At 36.9% G+C, this 17,300-nt stretch overlaps 1 protein-coding gene across 37 annotated transcripts in view; it reads right to left on the bottom strand.

The window, feature by feature from the left end:
• The window catches only part of DLG1 (discs large MAGUK scaffold protein 1), a 529,193-nt gene that overhangs the window by 56,674 nt on the left and 455,219 nt on the right, over positions 1–17,300 (bottom strand). For 19 of the 37 annotated variants that reach the window (XM_075132009.1, XM_075132007.1, XM_075132006.1 and 16 more), the window contains 2 exons: positions 12,301–12,370; positions 4,622–4,721 (listed from right to left, as the gene is read on the bottom strand). In XM_075132009.1, coding sequence (XP_074988110.1) covers positions 4,622–4,721; positions 12,301–12,370 — 170 coding nt within the window. Of the gene's footprint in view, positions 1–3,819; positions 3,854–4,621; positions 4,722–12,300; positions 12,371–17,300 lie in introns of all 37 variants that reach the window. The other 18 variants (XM_075132004.1, XM_075132008.1, XM_075132005.1 and 15 more) reach the window with 2 other exon arrangements.

The following is a 17,300-nucleotide window of genomic DNA, read 5'->3' on the forward strand; positions in this document are numbered from 1 at the left end:
TCTCTAGATAGTGTGTTATGATTTTGTTTTATATGTAACCATTTGTTTCCAATATCCTTACTCACTCTTCCCGTGAATCACTAGTCTTTGATAATAAAACTTATTCTTGTTTTCACTGCCAGTGTATCTAAGTGCTTTGCGTTAAACAAAGTGCTGGTCTTGAGTTGAATCTTACAACCTGGTGTGTACTGTTGTTTGAGAATATCAGGCCCAGTGCATGAGTGTTCAGTGGTTCTCAAACTTTTGTAGTGGTGACCCCTTTCACACAGCGAGCCTCTGAGTGTGACCCCCCTTATAAATTAAATACTTTAAAAATATTTAACACTATTATAAATATTGGAGGCAAAGTGGAGTTTGGGGTGGAGGCTGACAGCTTGCGACCCCCCAGCTAATAACCTCATGATCCCCTGAGGAGTCACGACCCCAGCTTGAGAACCCCCGGTCTGGACACAGAAAATGCTCCAAGTATTCAGGGGTTGGTGTGTGCATCTTGATACCTGTACAGAGAGTGAGGTCTATGGAGGCCTGCAAGGTAGCACTTATGCTGCCAGAAGCTCTTCATTTCAGGAAGCGGTTCCATAGCAAGCACACACAAGACTCCTTGTGTTATGTGAAGGAGTAAGTAACACTTTGCTATTCACTTTTCCACACTATTCATGTTTTATAGACCTCTATCATACCCAACCCCCACCTTAGTCATCTTCTAAACTGAAAAGTTCCAGTTTTTCTAATCTCTCCTCATATGGAAGCTGTTTCATACTTCTAAACATTTTTGTTACTGTTCTCTATATTTTTTCCAATTCTAATATATCTTTTTGGAGATTGGGCAACCAGAACTGCAAACAGTATTCAAAGAGTGGGCGTACCATGGATTTATATAGTGACATTATTATTCTTATTATCTATCCCTTTCCTAATGGTTCCTAACATTCTGGTAGCTTTTTTGACTGCTGCTGCACATAGAACTATCCACAATGACTACAAGATCTCTTTCTTGCGTGGTAACAGCTATTTTAGACCCCATCATTTTGTACGTATAGTTGGGATTATGTTTTCCAATGTGCATTACTTTGCATTTTTCAACATTGAATTTCATCTGCCATTCTGTTGACCAGTCACCCACAGTCAGCTTTGGACTTAACTATCTTTACTAATAGTATCATCTGCAAACTCTACCACCTCACTGTTTACCCCCTTTTTCAGATCATTTATGAATCAGCCTAAAATTTAGTCATGGGTATTTTTGGTAGTTATGGACAGGTCACAGGTAATAAGTAAAAATTCACAGCCTGTGACCTGTCCATGACTCTAACCAAAAATACTCTGGACTAAATCTCTACTTCTGGGGTCCTGCTGCTCCAGAGACCCCCTGCTCCAGGGGACCGCTCTCCGGCCGGCCTCCAGGTGCCCCATGCTGCTGCCCCAGAACCGCTATTTTGGCGGTCCCCAGGGCACCCCCAGAACCGCTGCTCTGGTGTTCCCCAGAGCCAGCCACACCAGCTGCAGTTCTGGCAGTCCCTGGAGTCAGTTGCCTGGGGCCACCCAAGCAGCGGCCAGTGTGGTTGCCCCGGGGACTGCTGCTAAGATGCTTCCCGGGGCTGCTGCTTGGGTGGTCCCCAGGACCAGCTGCACCCTCGGCTGCTCAGGTGGCCCTGAAGTCAGCCGCACTAGCCACTGTGGAAGTCACGGAGGTGGCAGAAAGTCACAGAATTCATGACTTCTGCAACCTCTGTGAAAGGATTGCAGCCTTATTCATGAATATGTTGAACAACACTGGTGCAAGTACAAATCCTTGGGGACTTGGCTATTTACCTCTTGCCACTCTGAAAACTGACCATTTATTCCTATCTTTTAACCAGTTAATGATCCAAGAGAGCACCTTCCCTCTTATCCCATGACTGCTTACTTTGCTTAAGAGCGTTTGGTGAAGAACCTTGTTAAAGGCTTTCTGAATGTCCAAGTACACTATATCCACTGGATCACCCTTGTCCACATGTTTGTTGACCCCCCTCAAAGAATTCTAATAGGCTGGTAGAATAGAAAGTTAGTACTCACCATAATGTTTTGTCTGTGGCCTCAAAGCCTTACCAATCCAGAAGTATGAGATAATTTGTGTGTCTTGATCACCAATATTTTAAAACTAAGCTACTAAATTTTAACTTTACCCGCAAATTTTATCCTTTGCTGGATTATCATGATAATGCTGCCTGAACACCCAGACAATTATACACAGATAGGTCTACTAAAGTAATTGGTAGTTTTTAAAACTTGCTGTAATTTAAATTACAAACTAAATTTTTCAAAACATGGCTATTACTAATCCAGCATTACTTATTTAGCATCCCCAGTGCTATTATGCTTCATGTAATAAAACAGATATGGTTTTGTAGGAACTGAAAGTGATACTTATACAGGACATGTGCTTAATAATGACCTCCTTACTATATGATCAGTATTCTTATGTGACTACCACATAAGAGACAAAATAGATCAGATAGAACCTCCTCCCCATCTTATCTCTGCCAGAATGCATTTTCCATCATGTAAGAGAAAATGAAGCTATTTTTACTGCTGCTAATTTTAAAATATGTAAAGGCATTTTAGTAGTAGCAGCCATTAAAAATACGATATTCTACAATAATAATTAAAAACTGAAGCAAATAAGCATTATTGCAATGGTGTGGCTCATAACTGTAGAATACTGTATTTCTTAAAAAAATTTATGGTAAAACCAATATAAAAATGACGTACTAGAAAAGATACATTAACTAGTTCAGAGAGAGCAGTCGTTATCTGTGACATACAGTATCTTTGCGTAAGCTTCTAAACCAAAAATAAAAAGTGATTTTCACCTGAATTAAATGAAGTAGGAAGATCTTAAAAGATAAAACCCAAGAATGTTACAAATTAAGAAAAAAGAAAAGGAGTACTTGTGGCACCTTAGAGACTAACCAATTTATTTGAGCATGAGCTTTCGTGAGCTACAGCTCACTTCATCGGATGCATACCGTGGAAACTGCAGCAGACTTTATATACACACAGAGAATATGAAACAATACCTCCTCCCACCCCACTCTCCTGCTGGTAATAGCTTATCTAAAGTGATCATCAGGTTGGGCCATTTCCAGCACAAATCCAGGTTTTCTCACCCTCCACCCCCCCACACAAATTCACTCTCCTGCTGGTGATAGCCCATCCAAAGTGACAACTCTTTACACAATGTGCATGATAATCAAGTTGGGCCATTTCCTGCACAAATCCAGGTTCTCTCACCCCCTCATGAGAGAACCTGGATTTGTGCAGGAAATGGCCCAACTTGATTATCATGCACATTGTGTAAAGAGTTGTCACTTTGGATGGGCTATCACCAGCAGGAGAGTGAATTTGTGTGGGGGGGTGGGGGGTGAGAAAACCTGGATTTGTGCTGGAAATGGCCTAACCTGATGATCACTTTAGATAAGCTATTACCAGCAGGACAGTGGGGTGGGAGGAGGTATTGTTTCATATTCTCTGTGTGTATATAAAGTCTGCTGCAGTTTCCACGGTATGCATCCGATGAAGTGAGCTGTAGCTCACGAAAGCTCATGCTCAAATAAATTGGTTAGTCTCTAAGGTGCCACAAGTACTCCTTTTCTTTTTGCGAATACAGACTAACACGGCTGTTACTCTGAAACAAATTAAGAAAATTCTATAGAATACTTTGAAATAATTAACCTCCTTACGTCCGCAGAGCAATATCACCAGTCTTAAAATGGATCTATAAAAATTAAGTTTACAGATGGAGGTTAAATATAACTTGGGCGTATTTTGATCACTTACTCAGGCCTTTTGATCCCATGTCGTCAGGGATCTCCTGTAGAGTAGTCCCCAGAGGGCAAGCAATAAAAAGATAATCACAAAAAAAAAAATAACTGTCAGTAATGTATAAAACTGGCGCTACGGTAAGAGACAGTTTCAAGAACATTACAGGGAGACACAGATCTACAGAAAGTTTTTTCACAGTCAGCTCCTAGGATTTAAAATGGCTAGCAGCTGAAGTGTTATCACTGATGCAAAGGCAGAGGGATCTTATAGTAGGTAAGATCTGAAAAATCAACTTTATTTTTATTGTAAAAATAAGATTTCTGTTTCAAAAATACTTTTTTCCAATGAAGGCAATAAAGAATTAAAGAAACACCCTTAAAATTAGGACAGTATTAAAATTAAAGATTAAAATAGAACAAATTTCAAAGAATGAGTCTAAAGTGACTGGTTATAGTTCATTTATAATCTAACAGTTTTAAAGCAGTGCACTCTCTTTATGAAGTTATTGATAAGGTACAATTAACAGAGTAACAGAACTTAGTTATCACCTCCAATTACACACATAATCATCATCCCACAGTCCCATCCAGTTCACTATGAACAAGGCTGCTCTTGGATTCCAAGAACAGTTAGGATGCACTGTAATAGCACATGGATCAATTTATTGATTTAAAAGGCTGTTTTGTCATTCACTTTGTTTGAGTTCCATTAACCTGTTGCAGCTCTTGAAACTGTCTCCAAGGTAACACCCTACTGGAAGCTAGCAGGCCCTTCGGTGTGTGTATGTTTTTCTCTCCACTGGATTCCACGTACTTACGGTCAATATCACTGGTTTCTTGCTCACTCTGGTCCTTGTTCTTGTAGAAGGGAAATTTTCGGGAAAAGAGGTTCTTTTTACGCTTGTCATTGAATGACTGCTGAAGAAGAGAAGGAGGGGCAAAACAAAGGGTGTCTAATGTCTGTGTGTACAAAGGCCCAGCCCCAGCAGCTTTGTGGAAGCTGACTCCTATAACCACATAATGCAGTTTATATTTTAATTTAACGTCATCACCCCAGCTCATCAGAAATAGAGTGGGCTTTTGGTTATGCTCAAACCCTCCATATTTTGCAATTGGAAAAGAATTGGAAAGCTGGTATCCATGGTTTATCATCTGTGGCCTTATGCTTCACAATTCAGATCCTTTGCGAAGAGAAAAAAGTGAGAGCCAGTAGGCTGCTAAAACCATCAAAAGTAAAAACCATTTGATAAACAGAATGGAGGAAGTCACAGATATTAGCTAGTACAGGGGTAACCAGGTATTCACAGCATTATCTGCTTGCAAAGGCACAACTAAATATTTGAACGACAGCCAATGTATATGAAAGCAAAATAATTAAATGCTGATACTACTTCCAGAAAAAAGAGTAGTGAAAACAACAATTTTACAAAAAACAATAGTTTTGCTCACTTAAAACATTCATCATCACTTTAAAAAAAAAATCTCTGCATTTTCCTTAATTCTTCTGCATCACCAATTCCTCACAAATTCATGGCAAGAAATGAACATTGCAGCGGGAAAGTCCACATCCCAGTGCCAAGGTCCATTCTTAACACTTACTTATTTCATTGTTCAGATTGTTAATTTTTCTTCAGCATTGTGGGGATGGGGCATAGGGGTGGAACTGTCATTTTAGAAATCAGACACTGCAAAGCTCAGGATGGTATTCAGCAAGAATTAGGAATTCTGGTATTGATGCTGAAGGATTTGTACAGCTCAGATGCTTTATCCTGATTTAGTGAGGATTTTTTTTATCACAATTTTTTTCCATTTGAGCTCAAGCTATTATTACAATCCTAGGCTACTTTAGAAATGAGATGAATATACACCTTTATGTACACTGTATGTGGAAGATGGCAACATAGATTTAACTAAAATTGGTGATGTCCACTGCTGAAAATATGATGAAAACCTCCCATCCTTACAGCGTAGTTCTATTCTGGAAAGTGGCTATATTAAAATGGAACCTTCTTACTGTGCACAACTGCTCCCTGTATCATTAAGTGACCTGTTTAATAATCAGTCAGTGTGCTTCATCTGGCCTGCAGAACTTCTGTTACTGGTGATGATGTGAAAGGAGTGGCTGAGTTTGCAGAGTTTATTTCTAAATTAAAAACATGTGATATGGACACTGTGCCAGAAGCATGGAGCAACACAATGCCATTTCTATAGAGCCATTTTTCAAAGTAAATTCTTCAAAAGAAAGTACTGATTTTCAGTTCTTGCTATAAGGATTCTATTAATAGTTATTTCTAGAATCTATAGCATAACTGCAATATGCTTTGTCCATCATATTTTATCCAGTTGGACCTTACCCTCCCTTAATCACAATGTGATCCAGATGAAGGTAAGTCTTATTGGAAGAAACATGTACAAAGTGCTTTTTTCTTCCCTTCCATTACTCCATGTGGAAGGAGATATAGCAGCAATTAGGGGGTCAGGCAGCGCTGTGCTTCTTTGACTTGCTGAGCTCTTTTTTCAGGGCTAGTGCACAACCAGCACAATGATAAGCTTGGCATTTATTCAGTGAATGCCTGCAGTGTATCATGTAGTTTGCACTCTACTACAATGTTCACAGCCTTTCCGGCCATCTGCTTTAACACAGACTTGTTTAGCAATGACAGATGCTGGAGGATGAACTGATGTCATCACTGCCACTGTTAAAATAATGTATTTTGTTGTTTAAATATTACCAGGTGCAAAAAAGGCATATGGTACCAGTGGAGCACACTGAGGCCTACCAGAGAAGGGAGAGTTCTGGAAAAAAAGCACTAAAAATATTAATTAGGAAGTTCATAAAACCTCTTAACTGGTTGGCATCAGTGACTAGCAAAACTGGTATTCAGCTGTGAGAAGTATTATCCAGACATATGGGCACGAGAACTGGCACCTAACCAATCGTATGTTTGCATGAACTACAGGTGGTATGGGCAGGATTCTGGGCTAAGGTACTGAAGCTCAGGAGGACCAAAGCTGATGGCAGCAAGTCATTGCTACTTCAGCATAGAGGTCTATCAATCATTCTTAAAATTGAAATTAATCCTAGATCTCACAACCACGTACACCAAGCATGTAACATGGATTTCCATAATCGGAGGTTTCACATAACAAATGCAACTGCAGCACAAGGGCAAAGGCCACCATGGAGCATAAGTCAGACAAAATGTTTCAACTTCAAAAGAAGAACGTTATGGAAAGCTCTGACAAAATTTTGGTGCAAGTCAAATAAGGAAGAAAGATTTAGCTATCTTTGACAATTAGAACAACGCAGTGGTGCTTTTAATGCACTTCTGGCAGAATACTCATTTTTGTTTAGATACCTTTTAAAAATATTTGATAAAACTAATCTTTGATTTGACTTCCTCTATAGTAAATTTTATTGATTTAAAACCATTTAACAATAATTTCATATACTGCATATGTAATGGTCAGAGTCAGTTTCATTGCAAAATAAATAGTAATAATGTACCAATTTTAAATAAAACATTAGCCAAAAGATGATTTTTTTAAAAAAGATATGATTATAAAGGCTAGAGAGAATTGCTTATTAATTGTAGACACATTAATTTTATAAATATTTCATAAACCCAATGCAAATGATGGATAGTTTACACAAAAAATAATTTGTTAAAAACAGAAGCAGCGCAAGCAAAATGAGATAAATGTGTATATTAAAAGAATAGAGAAGAAAAATCATAATCATGCATGCTCCAGTTTCTCAGTTTTCCTTAGAATAAATGAATTGGCATTTTAATGTTTTCTCTCAATATTATATTTAGGGCTGCAATATTTACTTTATCATTACATAAAATCCTTTAAGTAAGGATTCTTGATACGTGATATTTGAAAACGTCAAAGAAGTATAATATAATACATATGTAAAATACTGCAGGTAGATATCTTTCATGCAGTTACATTGGGGGAAAATACCCACATGACAATTAGGCTAAGTCTTCACTATCCGCCAGATTGGCGGGTAGTGATCGATATATTGGGGATTGATTTATCGCGTCTTGTCTAGACGCGATAAATCGATCTCCGAATTGACACCTATACTCCACCTTGGCAGGAGGAGTAAGCGGAGTTGACGGGGGAGCTGCTGTGGTTGACTCGCCGCCGTGAGGACGGTCAGGTAAGTCAAACTAAGATACTTTGACTTCAGCTACACGAATAGTGTAGCCCAGACCTTACAGTGAGATACTAAGGGTATTTTAAAGAGAAACTGAAATATTAAAATTTGCAGCTGAAGCAAAAGACTATGAACAGCTTAAGATTAATGAGTGCTTGGAACAGGAAATGTTATTATAGAGAAAGAAATGCAGTTCTCTATCAATGGCAAGCGTAGTTTGTTTTTCCACTCAGTATTTCATGCATATTTTTGGTGCTGTGTTAGTACACAGTGACTGTGTACAAACTTTGTTACAGTCAACATACAAGACTATGATTTAAATACATAGTTAATTCAGTTAACTGTTTACAATTTTATGGTAGACAAGTTACAAAAACATGCGATTATCTTCTCAAGGAATATGCTGTATGGTAATGTTTTGCAAAATTATTCTAATTTAATTAAAAACAATCACAACAAATATTTAAATGTCTAAGAATATTCCTTTTGCGACTATCTCAGGTTGAGGATGTCAGTTACAAGTAACGTGAAAAACCTGAAGATTAATGTATAACTTTATCACTGTAAGAAAAGTAACCTGCTCAATGGTAAAATGTTAATGCTATAAAATTAAACAGTAAATTCAAAATATATAAAAATTACTACACCCTCAGTTGGCATGGTATAATATTCCAATATGTAATTTTGCATGTACAAACTGAAAAGATATAAACAATGATCCGAGTAAGCCTCAAGGCAGTATTAAATTTGGCCGTCAGAAAGTCACTAAAGGTATTTGTTTCCATCTAAAACAGATTATGTGCAAAAATGCAGATACACATTCAGGTGCATTTTACTATTAATACAACTAATTAAAACTTTCAATATGTAACATGGGCATAACATGCATTATCTAGTAAGCAGGTACCCAAACAGGCACTGTTTAAACTGCTCTTTTGAAAGCGCTGATTAAACAAAATTCTTTTGAGGTTGCTCAGTTGAAGATATGCCTAACGGTACACCAAGCTATCTTACAAATACCCATGAAAGGCACATTGCATTTGCTGACAGGAACCATGTAATAAAAGAAAGCAGAAGTTGGTCCAAGAAAAGATAAGTCTTACTTTATCAGGACTATATATTCATATTCTTATTACCTCGTCCCTTCAATTTGATTCTGTGTATTTATAGAAACCATATAAAGGAAATGATTATATCTAATTTACTAAGTAAACACAATTAAAAAGAAATCTTTGGGATCTATAGCAGTAGCCTACTCTGGATATTACTGCATTAGCTCTCTCCACTTTTAAAATGATTATAGTGTATTTATTTGAACTAGTGTATTTATTTCCAAAAATTATGAAGCATATTTTGGCTAAAATGTCAACAGATTAGTAATTTAGATAAGTCCTTAAACTGAAAATGTATTTTAGCTATGCTTATTAGCATATCAGTAGTTGTAGAAGATCTGGAAACATCTGTTACAATCCCTATTTTACGGGATTTTATTTGACTGTAAAACTGGAGTACTTAGGGAAGATGTGGACAAGTTGGAGAAAGTCCAGAGAAGAACAACAAAAATGATTAAAGGTCTAGAAAACATGATCAGTGAGGAAAGATTGAAAAAGTAGGGTTTGTTTAGTCTCAAGAAGAGGAGACTGAGAGGGGCCATGATAACAGTTTTCAAGTACATAAAAGGTTTTTACAAGGAGGAGGGAGGAAAAATTGTTGTTCTTAATCTCTGAGGATAGGACAAGAAGCAATGGGTTTAAATTGCAGCAAGGGCAGTTTAGGTTGGACGTTAGGAAAAACTTCCTGTCAGGGTAGTTAAGCATTGGAATAAATTGTCTAGGGAGGCTGTGGAATCTCCATCATTGGAGGTTTTTAAGAGCAGGTTAGACAAACACCTGTCAGGGATGGTCCAGATAATGCTTAGTCCTGCCATGAGTGCAGGGGACTGGACTAGATGACCTCTTGTAGTTCCTTCCAGTTTTACGATTCTATGAGAATCATAATCATGGCAGAATATAATTATATTCTAAAATTTGAAAAATGGTTAGGCTATTTTAAAAATAGTAGTAACAGATTCTTCCTGAGACTATTATGCATTATAATTCTGTTTTCTGAGCATTTGTAATAATTTGGTGAAACATTAGTTTCCTAAATATTACCTCAGAGTGAATTTTTATCATTTTTTCCTCTAAAATAACAGTCTTTGACATGCATAAACTACCCTTCAGTTTCTGATGAACCAATAACAAAAACTCTAGGTTAACATTTAACTGACAGTGAGAATCTCTCTCACATAGTCCTTAAGTGACTCAAAATGTAGGTTTATTATCCTCAGACAGACCTTCTGACAAAAAATGTTTAGACTTCTTCATTATTAAAAAAATACTGTATAGGGTAGCCATTTTTTAAAATGAAGGAGCAAAGTCACTCTCTCCCCCAAAAGAGACCATTAAGGCTCTGGTCCACATTAATGACCCATAACTTTCAAATACTACACAAATTGTTTTTTGGCATTAATTTATCACCATATAGGACCATTTCCATTTATGGCTTTCTCTGTATATTATATTATTAGCAAAAACATTCACGCCTAACTCAAAAAAAGTAATTGCGATAAAAAAATTAATTAATCGTGATTAATCGCATATTTTGGATGTATATCTACATTTTCATATATATTGTATTTTGTGTTTTAATTGAAATCAAAGCGTATATTATTTTTGCTTACAAATATTTGCATTGTAAAGATGATAAAAGAAATAGTATTTTTTAATTCACCTCATACAAGTACTGTAGTGCAATCTTTTTGTCATGAAAGTGCAACTTACAAAGGTAGATTTATGTAAAACTTCACAGCCTACAAGTCCACTCACTCCTATTTCTTGTTCAGCCAATCGCTAAGACAAATAAGTTTGTTTACATTTACAGGAGATAATGCTGCCCTCTTCTTATTTACAATGTCACCCGAAAGTGAGAACAGGCATTTGGCATGGCACTTTTGTAGCAAGGTATTTACGTGCCAGATATACTAAACATTTGTATGCCGCTTCATGCTTCAGCCACCATTCCAGAGGACATGCTTCCACGCTGATGACGCTCATTAAAAAAATAACCATTAATTACATTTCTGACTGAACTCCTTGGGGCAGAATTGTGTGTCCCCTGCTCTGTTTTACCTGCATTCTGCTATATATTTCCTGTTACAGACATCTCGGATGATGACGCAGCACATGTTGTTCATTTTAAGAACACTTTCACTGGAGATATGACGAAATGCAAAGAACGTACCAATGTGAGATTTCTAAAGATAGCTACAGCACTCGCCCCAAGGTTCAAGAATCTGAAATGTCTTCCAAAATCTGAGAGGGACTAGGTATGGAGCTTGCTTTCAGAAGTCTTAAAAGAGCAACACTCCAATGTGGAAACTACACAACCTGAACCACCAAAAAAGAAAATCAACCTTCCTCTGGTGGCATCTGACTCAGATAACGAAAATGAACATGCGTCGGTCCGCACTGCTTTGGTTTCTTATCAAGTAGAACTTGTCATCAGCATGGACGCATATCTTCTGGAATGGTGGTTGAAGCACGAAGGAACATGTGAATCTTTAGCGCATCTGGCACGTAAATATCTTGCGACACCGGCTAGAACAGTGCCACGAGAATCCTGTCCTCACTTTCAGGTGACATTGTAAACAAGAAGCGGGCAGCATTATCTCCTGCAATTGTAAACAAACTTGTTTGTCTGAGGGATTGGCTGAATAAGAAGTACAACTGAGTGGACTTGCAGGCTCTAAAATTTTACATTGTTTTATTTTTGAATGCAAGTTTTTTTGTACATAATTCTACATTTGTAAGTTCAACTTTCATGATAAAGAGATTGCATTACAGTACTTGTATTAGGTGAATTGAAAAATATTATTTCTTTTGTTTTTTTACAGTGCAAATACTGGTAATCAAAAATAAATATAAAGTGAGCACTGTACACTTTGTATTCTGTGTTGTAATTGAAATCAATATATTTGAAAATGGAGAAAATATCCAAGAACATTTAAATAAATGGTATTCTATTATTGTTTAACAATGCAATTAGTCCCACGATTAAGTTTTTTAATTGTGTGATTAATCACGATAACATTTTTTTAATCGCTTGACAGCCCTAAAAATTACCATTTGTTAAATAATAATTTTTAGAATAAACTGGTTTTGTCTGACAGATGTTTTAGTTTTTAACTGTTATCATTAAATAAGGAAAGTTAAATCCACATACATAAGCCACTCAAACATGTTACCACCCATGTTAATGAAAAAAGTAATTAACATTTCATAAACTCACCCCTTTATCTCCTCTCATTTTGGAATTAAATTTCACTGTCTTTAAGCGGGCTCGCTCTTTCTTCTCAACCCTAAAAGAAAAATGCAAAAGGAAAAAACGTTACTCTCTCAACATGATCCTTATACTGCCAATCCTAATGCTATAAAATACTACAGCTTTCATATTCTAATAATCTGTTGAAGATGTGCTTGCAGCATGATGGTATGAGGTGTGCACAAATACACATATTCAGTCTGCACAGGCCAATATGAGAAAAATTGATTTTAATTCTCAAACAATAAACTGTAGATTCTGAATGGCAGAGATCCAATAAGGACAGAGACAAATTAGAATCTTTTGGCTATGAGGCCACAACTTTCTTATTATTCTTTAGTTTAAACCAAAGAAACTCCTTAAGGCACTCTGTCTAGGCAACAGAGCTAAATGAAGGTAAGCAACAGCTATGCTGAGCTGTCACTTTCCTTCCTTCACTTTTGATGCCCAAATTTAGAGCATCCTGTCACTTCCCAGGACTAACTCAGGCCTGTAGCCAGGGTGGATAAAAATCAATGATTTTAAAAAAACAACCAGATTTTTTTTTTTTAAATCGGATTTGTTTAATAAAATCTTTTTGAGGAAAAAAAACCTATCTAAAGATAGTTTTAATTAAGATACATTATTGCTCAAAGATATCTCATCATGGAACAGGGATTATAAATTCTAATTCTATAGTATGAGACACTATATTCATGTAATGTTTAAGAAAAGTTTTGTAAGCGAGTTCCAATAGTTCATGGATTAGGGACCCAATTTTATAGGGTTCTAGGGGCTTCTGTATAGATTATTTAGGTTAATCTTTCTATCTACCCAATAGGACTCAGTGCTCAGTCTAGAAGATACCATCAGAGATGCTTAGTTTTGCACTTCTCAAACTGTGGATTTGTGTCTCCAGAGATAACATGCTCGTTAACAGCAAAAATGTTTTAAAATAAATAATATATGGAGGTGAGAAATAACAGACCTCAACCCTCTTGTCCCTCTGCAAATTTGTGTACACAGAGTCAATCCCTCACCTCTCTCTAAAAGTGACAAGTTTCAAAAAGTTCAGTGAAGATTGTTGGGGGTGGAATAGATCTGGACAAGGAGAAGAAGCCTGGAGATAAATGTGAGAAGAGAGGCAGTAGAAACAAAAGTGAAACTGTTTGAGCAGCATATTCCAGAAGCCTTGAAGTCTTTCTGAGTGTAGCTAGCCTTCATTGATTTGAAATCTACCATACCATTCTCTCACTAGAAGGGAAAATCTATAATAGCAGCAGGCTGTTAAAGAGACCCAGTTTGGGAATATTTTAATGAAGTTCCTCTATCTCTGGGTAAGACAGGCATGTGTGCAAAATGCAAACAGTGCAACAAAGAAATGCAAGGCCCAGTTGCCCGAATGAAACAACATCATGAGAAGTGTTCCTTCTCAGCAGGGAGCTCCGTTGAAGATGATGAAAGGAACATGTCTGAACATGCAGAATCTTCAGGTTGGTAAACTTTTTTATTTCATAGATCTTTCTTAAGGACTGCCTGTCTTCCTTCTGGACTATTCTTGAATTCTCATGTTTGAGCAAAAAAATGTAGTTGTTACTCTATGGTCCTGTCATTTTAGATGCAGTTGTGATAAAAAATAAATAGCTGAAATAAGCAGAACTTCCTTTTTCAGTTTCACCTTTAAAGTAGTACTGAGTGTCAGTGAATGCAATGAGTAATACTAAATGAGCAGTATGGTAATAATAATTAAATAACTGCATTGACTTATTTTGTTTAGGAGACTCCATCCCCAATCCCTTCAGGATTCCAAAGACCATCCACCTTCAAGATCACCATCATTTTCTATAGTTTCAGAGTTATCTACCAATGATAGTTTTTCAGTCACACCATATATGTCATATAGCCACAGTATATCACCTAGCAAAAAGAAAAAAAATCTTCATCATCCAGGAACAACCATAGATAAGTTTGTGATAAGAACTAGCAGATTACAAAAAGAGAGGTAATTGATGAAAAAATTGCCCGGTTTGTTTATGCAACGAACTCTCCTTTCCGTATGATTGAGAACCCACACTTCATTAACATGGTTCAGTCATTAAGACCAGGATACAGTCCACACGTTGCAGGCAAATTGCTGGACAAAGTGTATGAAAGAGAAATTGAGCAGTGTGCCAAAGGTCTAGAGGGTGAAATTGTTAACCTGAGTCTCAATGGGTGGAGCAATGTCCACAATGATCCTGTTCTATGTGCTTGTGTGACCACAGAAGAAGGGAATGTCTTCCTTACAGAAACAATTGATACACCAGGAAATGCTCACACAGCAAAATACTTCTAAAGAAGTTGCAGTAAAAGCTATAACAAACTGTGGAAAAAAAATTCAAATGTCTAGTACGCAGCTTGGTCACAGACAATGCCGCAAATGTATCCTAGATGAGAAGAATTTTTTTTTAGAAGAGAGTCCCAAGCTAATAACATACAGTTGCAGTGCTCATTTGATGCACCTCCTAGCCAAAGACTTCAGTGTTCCAGAAATAAAGACTAATGTTGTTGAAATTGCAAAAATACTTCCATAACAAACACTTTGCAGCAGCTGCTCTGAAAAAAGTGGGAGGAACCAAGCTAACGCTCCCACAAGACGTGCGATGGAACTCAGTAGTGGACTGTTCTGAGCACTGTATCAAGAACTGGTCTAATCTGATGATAGTTTGGGAACAAAATCATGAAAAAATAGATGGCACTGTCACAGCCAAAGTTCTCAACATTGGGCTTAAGAGAAACATTGAACACATGCGAGTACCCTGAAGCCTATTTCTGTAGCCTTGAACAAATGCAGGGAAATAGCTGTTTTATTGCTGATGCCGTTGAAATTTGGAAGGAACCGAGTGAGATCTCAAAAAGAGAAATCTGCAATGACAGAATTAAACTACAAGCATTAAAAAAACGAATGGGACAAGCACTATCTCCAGCTCATTTTCTTGCAAATATTCTCAATACTCGGTACCAGGGTCAAACTTTAACTGCTGAAGAAGAGGAGTTGGCTATGACATGGACATCCAGCAATCATCCCTCCATAACGCCAACTATAATAAACTTCAGAGCTAAGGGTGAACCATTCAAGAAATATATGTTTGCTGATGATGTTTTAAAGACAGTCACATCAGTGAACTGGTGAAAAGTTAAGTACTTGGATTCAGAGACCGTTGAAGTGATAATCTCACTTTGAACAGCAGTAGCTTCTTCTGCCAGTGTAGAAAGAATATTTTCTTCCTTTGGACTAATTCATTCCAAATTGAGAAATCGTTTGGAACCTGAAAAAGCAGGAAAGCTTGTTTTTCTTTTCCAGATTATGAACAAACAGGAAAATGATGATGAAGGCGACTGAGTTAGCTGCAAAAGCCAATATTTTAAGTTTCTCATGTTTACCTGGCTGACATAGTCCATTTAATTTTTTTTAATATTTAATTTAACTATTTTAATTAAAAACAATTTGAACAAAAACAAACCTGATTTTAAAGAACTGGAATGTTTAACTAAATTCAAAAATTCATACACTTGTTTTGTTAAAATATTATGTGTTTACTGTTGAAGAAAAAAAATCCAGAATATATAACGTTGTTGTTTTAGTTAAATAAAACAATGTAAATGTCTGTCTGGTAGTGATCTCCTCCTAAAAGAGCACGGCAAGAAAATCCTCCAAACATTAATGATTAACCTGTTGAATTGGAGATAGTTCACCTCCCAATGACTTCATAAATATCTGCTTCAATTACCTTTGGTAAATGAAATAACCAATCATTCATTTTGTGAATTAGCTGTAAAACTAATCTGAAAAGTTTTCAAAATAAATCACTTTAAAAATGTATTGTGTGTACCTTCTAAAAATGAAACCTACATCTATCCCTGAGTTGTGAAGAATATGTATTAAAGTTATAACAACCAACAAGAATGCGCTTTTATGTACAAATGCATGATTAAATCGTGTCTTCCTGACTAGCGATTTAAATCAAATCCACACTGCCTGTAGCTGTTCAAATTATTAGCAAAGGGGGTAGCAAGGGTGAGATGGAGCAGAAAGAGGCCTGCTCTGCCCCATACTGCATTTTACAGGCCTCCTACGGTGCCTGCTGGCCAATCCCACTCTTTGCCATTCCTTGTCTTCCAACAAGGAAAAGTTGCCAGTGGTTGACAGGTACAGTGACTCCAAATGGGATGTGGCTTATTTTCCCTGCCCCACAATTTGGGCTGGCTTCTTTTTTCTTTCTTTCTTTCAGTAAGACCATGTAAGATCACACTTCCATAACAGACTGATAAATTTGTTATAAATCTCCAACCTACTTAGAAGCTGTGAAACAGAATAAAGACCCAATCTTACAATGGAACCAACATGAATTCAACAGCAGGACTAAGGCCCAAATTTCTAATACAGTAAAAATGACAGTTCATACACAGAAGTTATATATTGTAATAGGTAGATACCAACATCAGGAATGACGAACGACTGGACTGTGAAACACCTACACAGCAATATAGGTTTTGCCATACTGGATCAGAACCATGGTTCATCTGTCCACTATCCTACCTCTAACAGTACCCAGCACCAGAGGGGTGCAAGAAACCTCACTTTACGCAAATGTGAGATAATCTGAAGTCTGTATTAGATCTGCTAATCCCGTTAGTTAAATATTGTCTTAAATCCTGAAGGCTGAGATTTAACACCTCTTCCAAAATCTACATTAGCATTGATAACAACAACTTTGGATATTCTTTTTAGTCATACAAATGTCAAATGTATTTTGCACCAGTATTTTGGTGTGGAAGGCCATTATTTACAGATTATAATTCTTTAATTACAAATGCGTGCTACAGGATGTTTTCTTATAGTGTGAATTAAATAAACCAGTTGTTTTAAAATAGAAAACTTGAAAATCAATGTCACCTGCAACCACAATTCCCTGCACTTGAGCCATCAGCAAGCTCTGCTCTGTGGA

This window comes from Caretta caretta, chromosome 9 (genome assembly GCF_965140235.1).
Source record: "Caretta caretta isolate rCarCar2 chromosome 9, rCarCar1.hap1, whole genome shotgun sequence".
Classification (NCBI taxonomy): Eukaryota; Metazoa; Chordata; order Testudines; family Cheloniidae; genus Caretta; species Caretta caretta.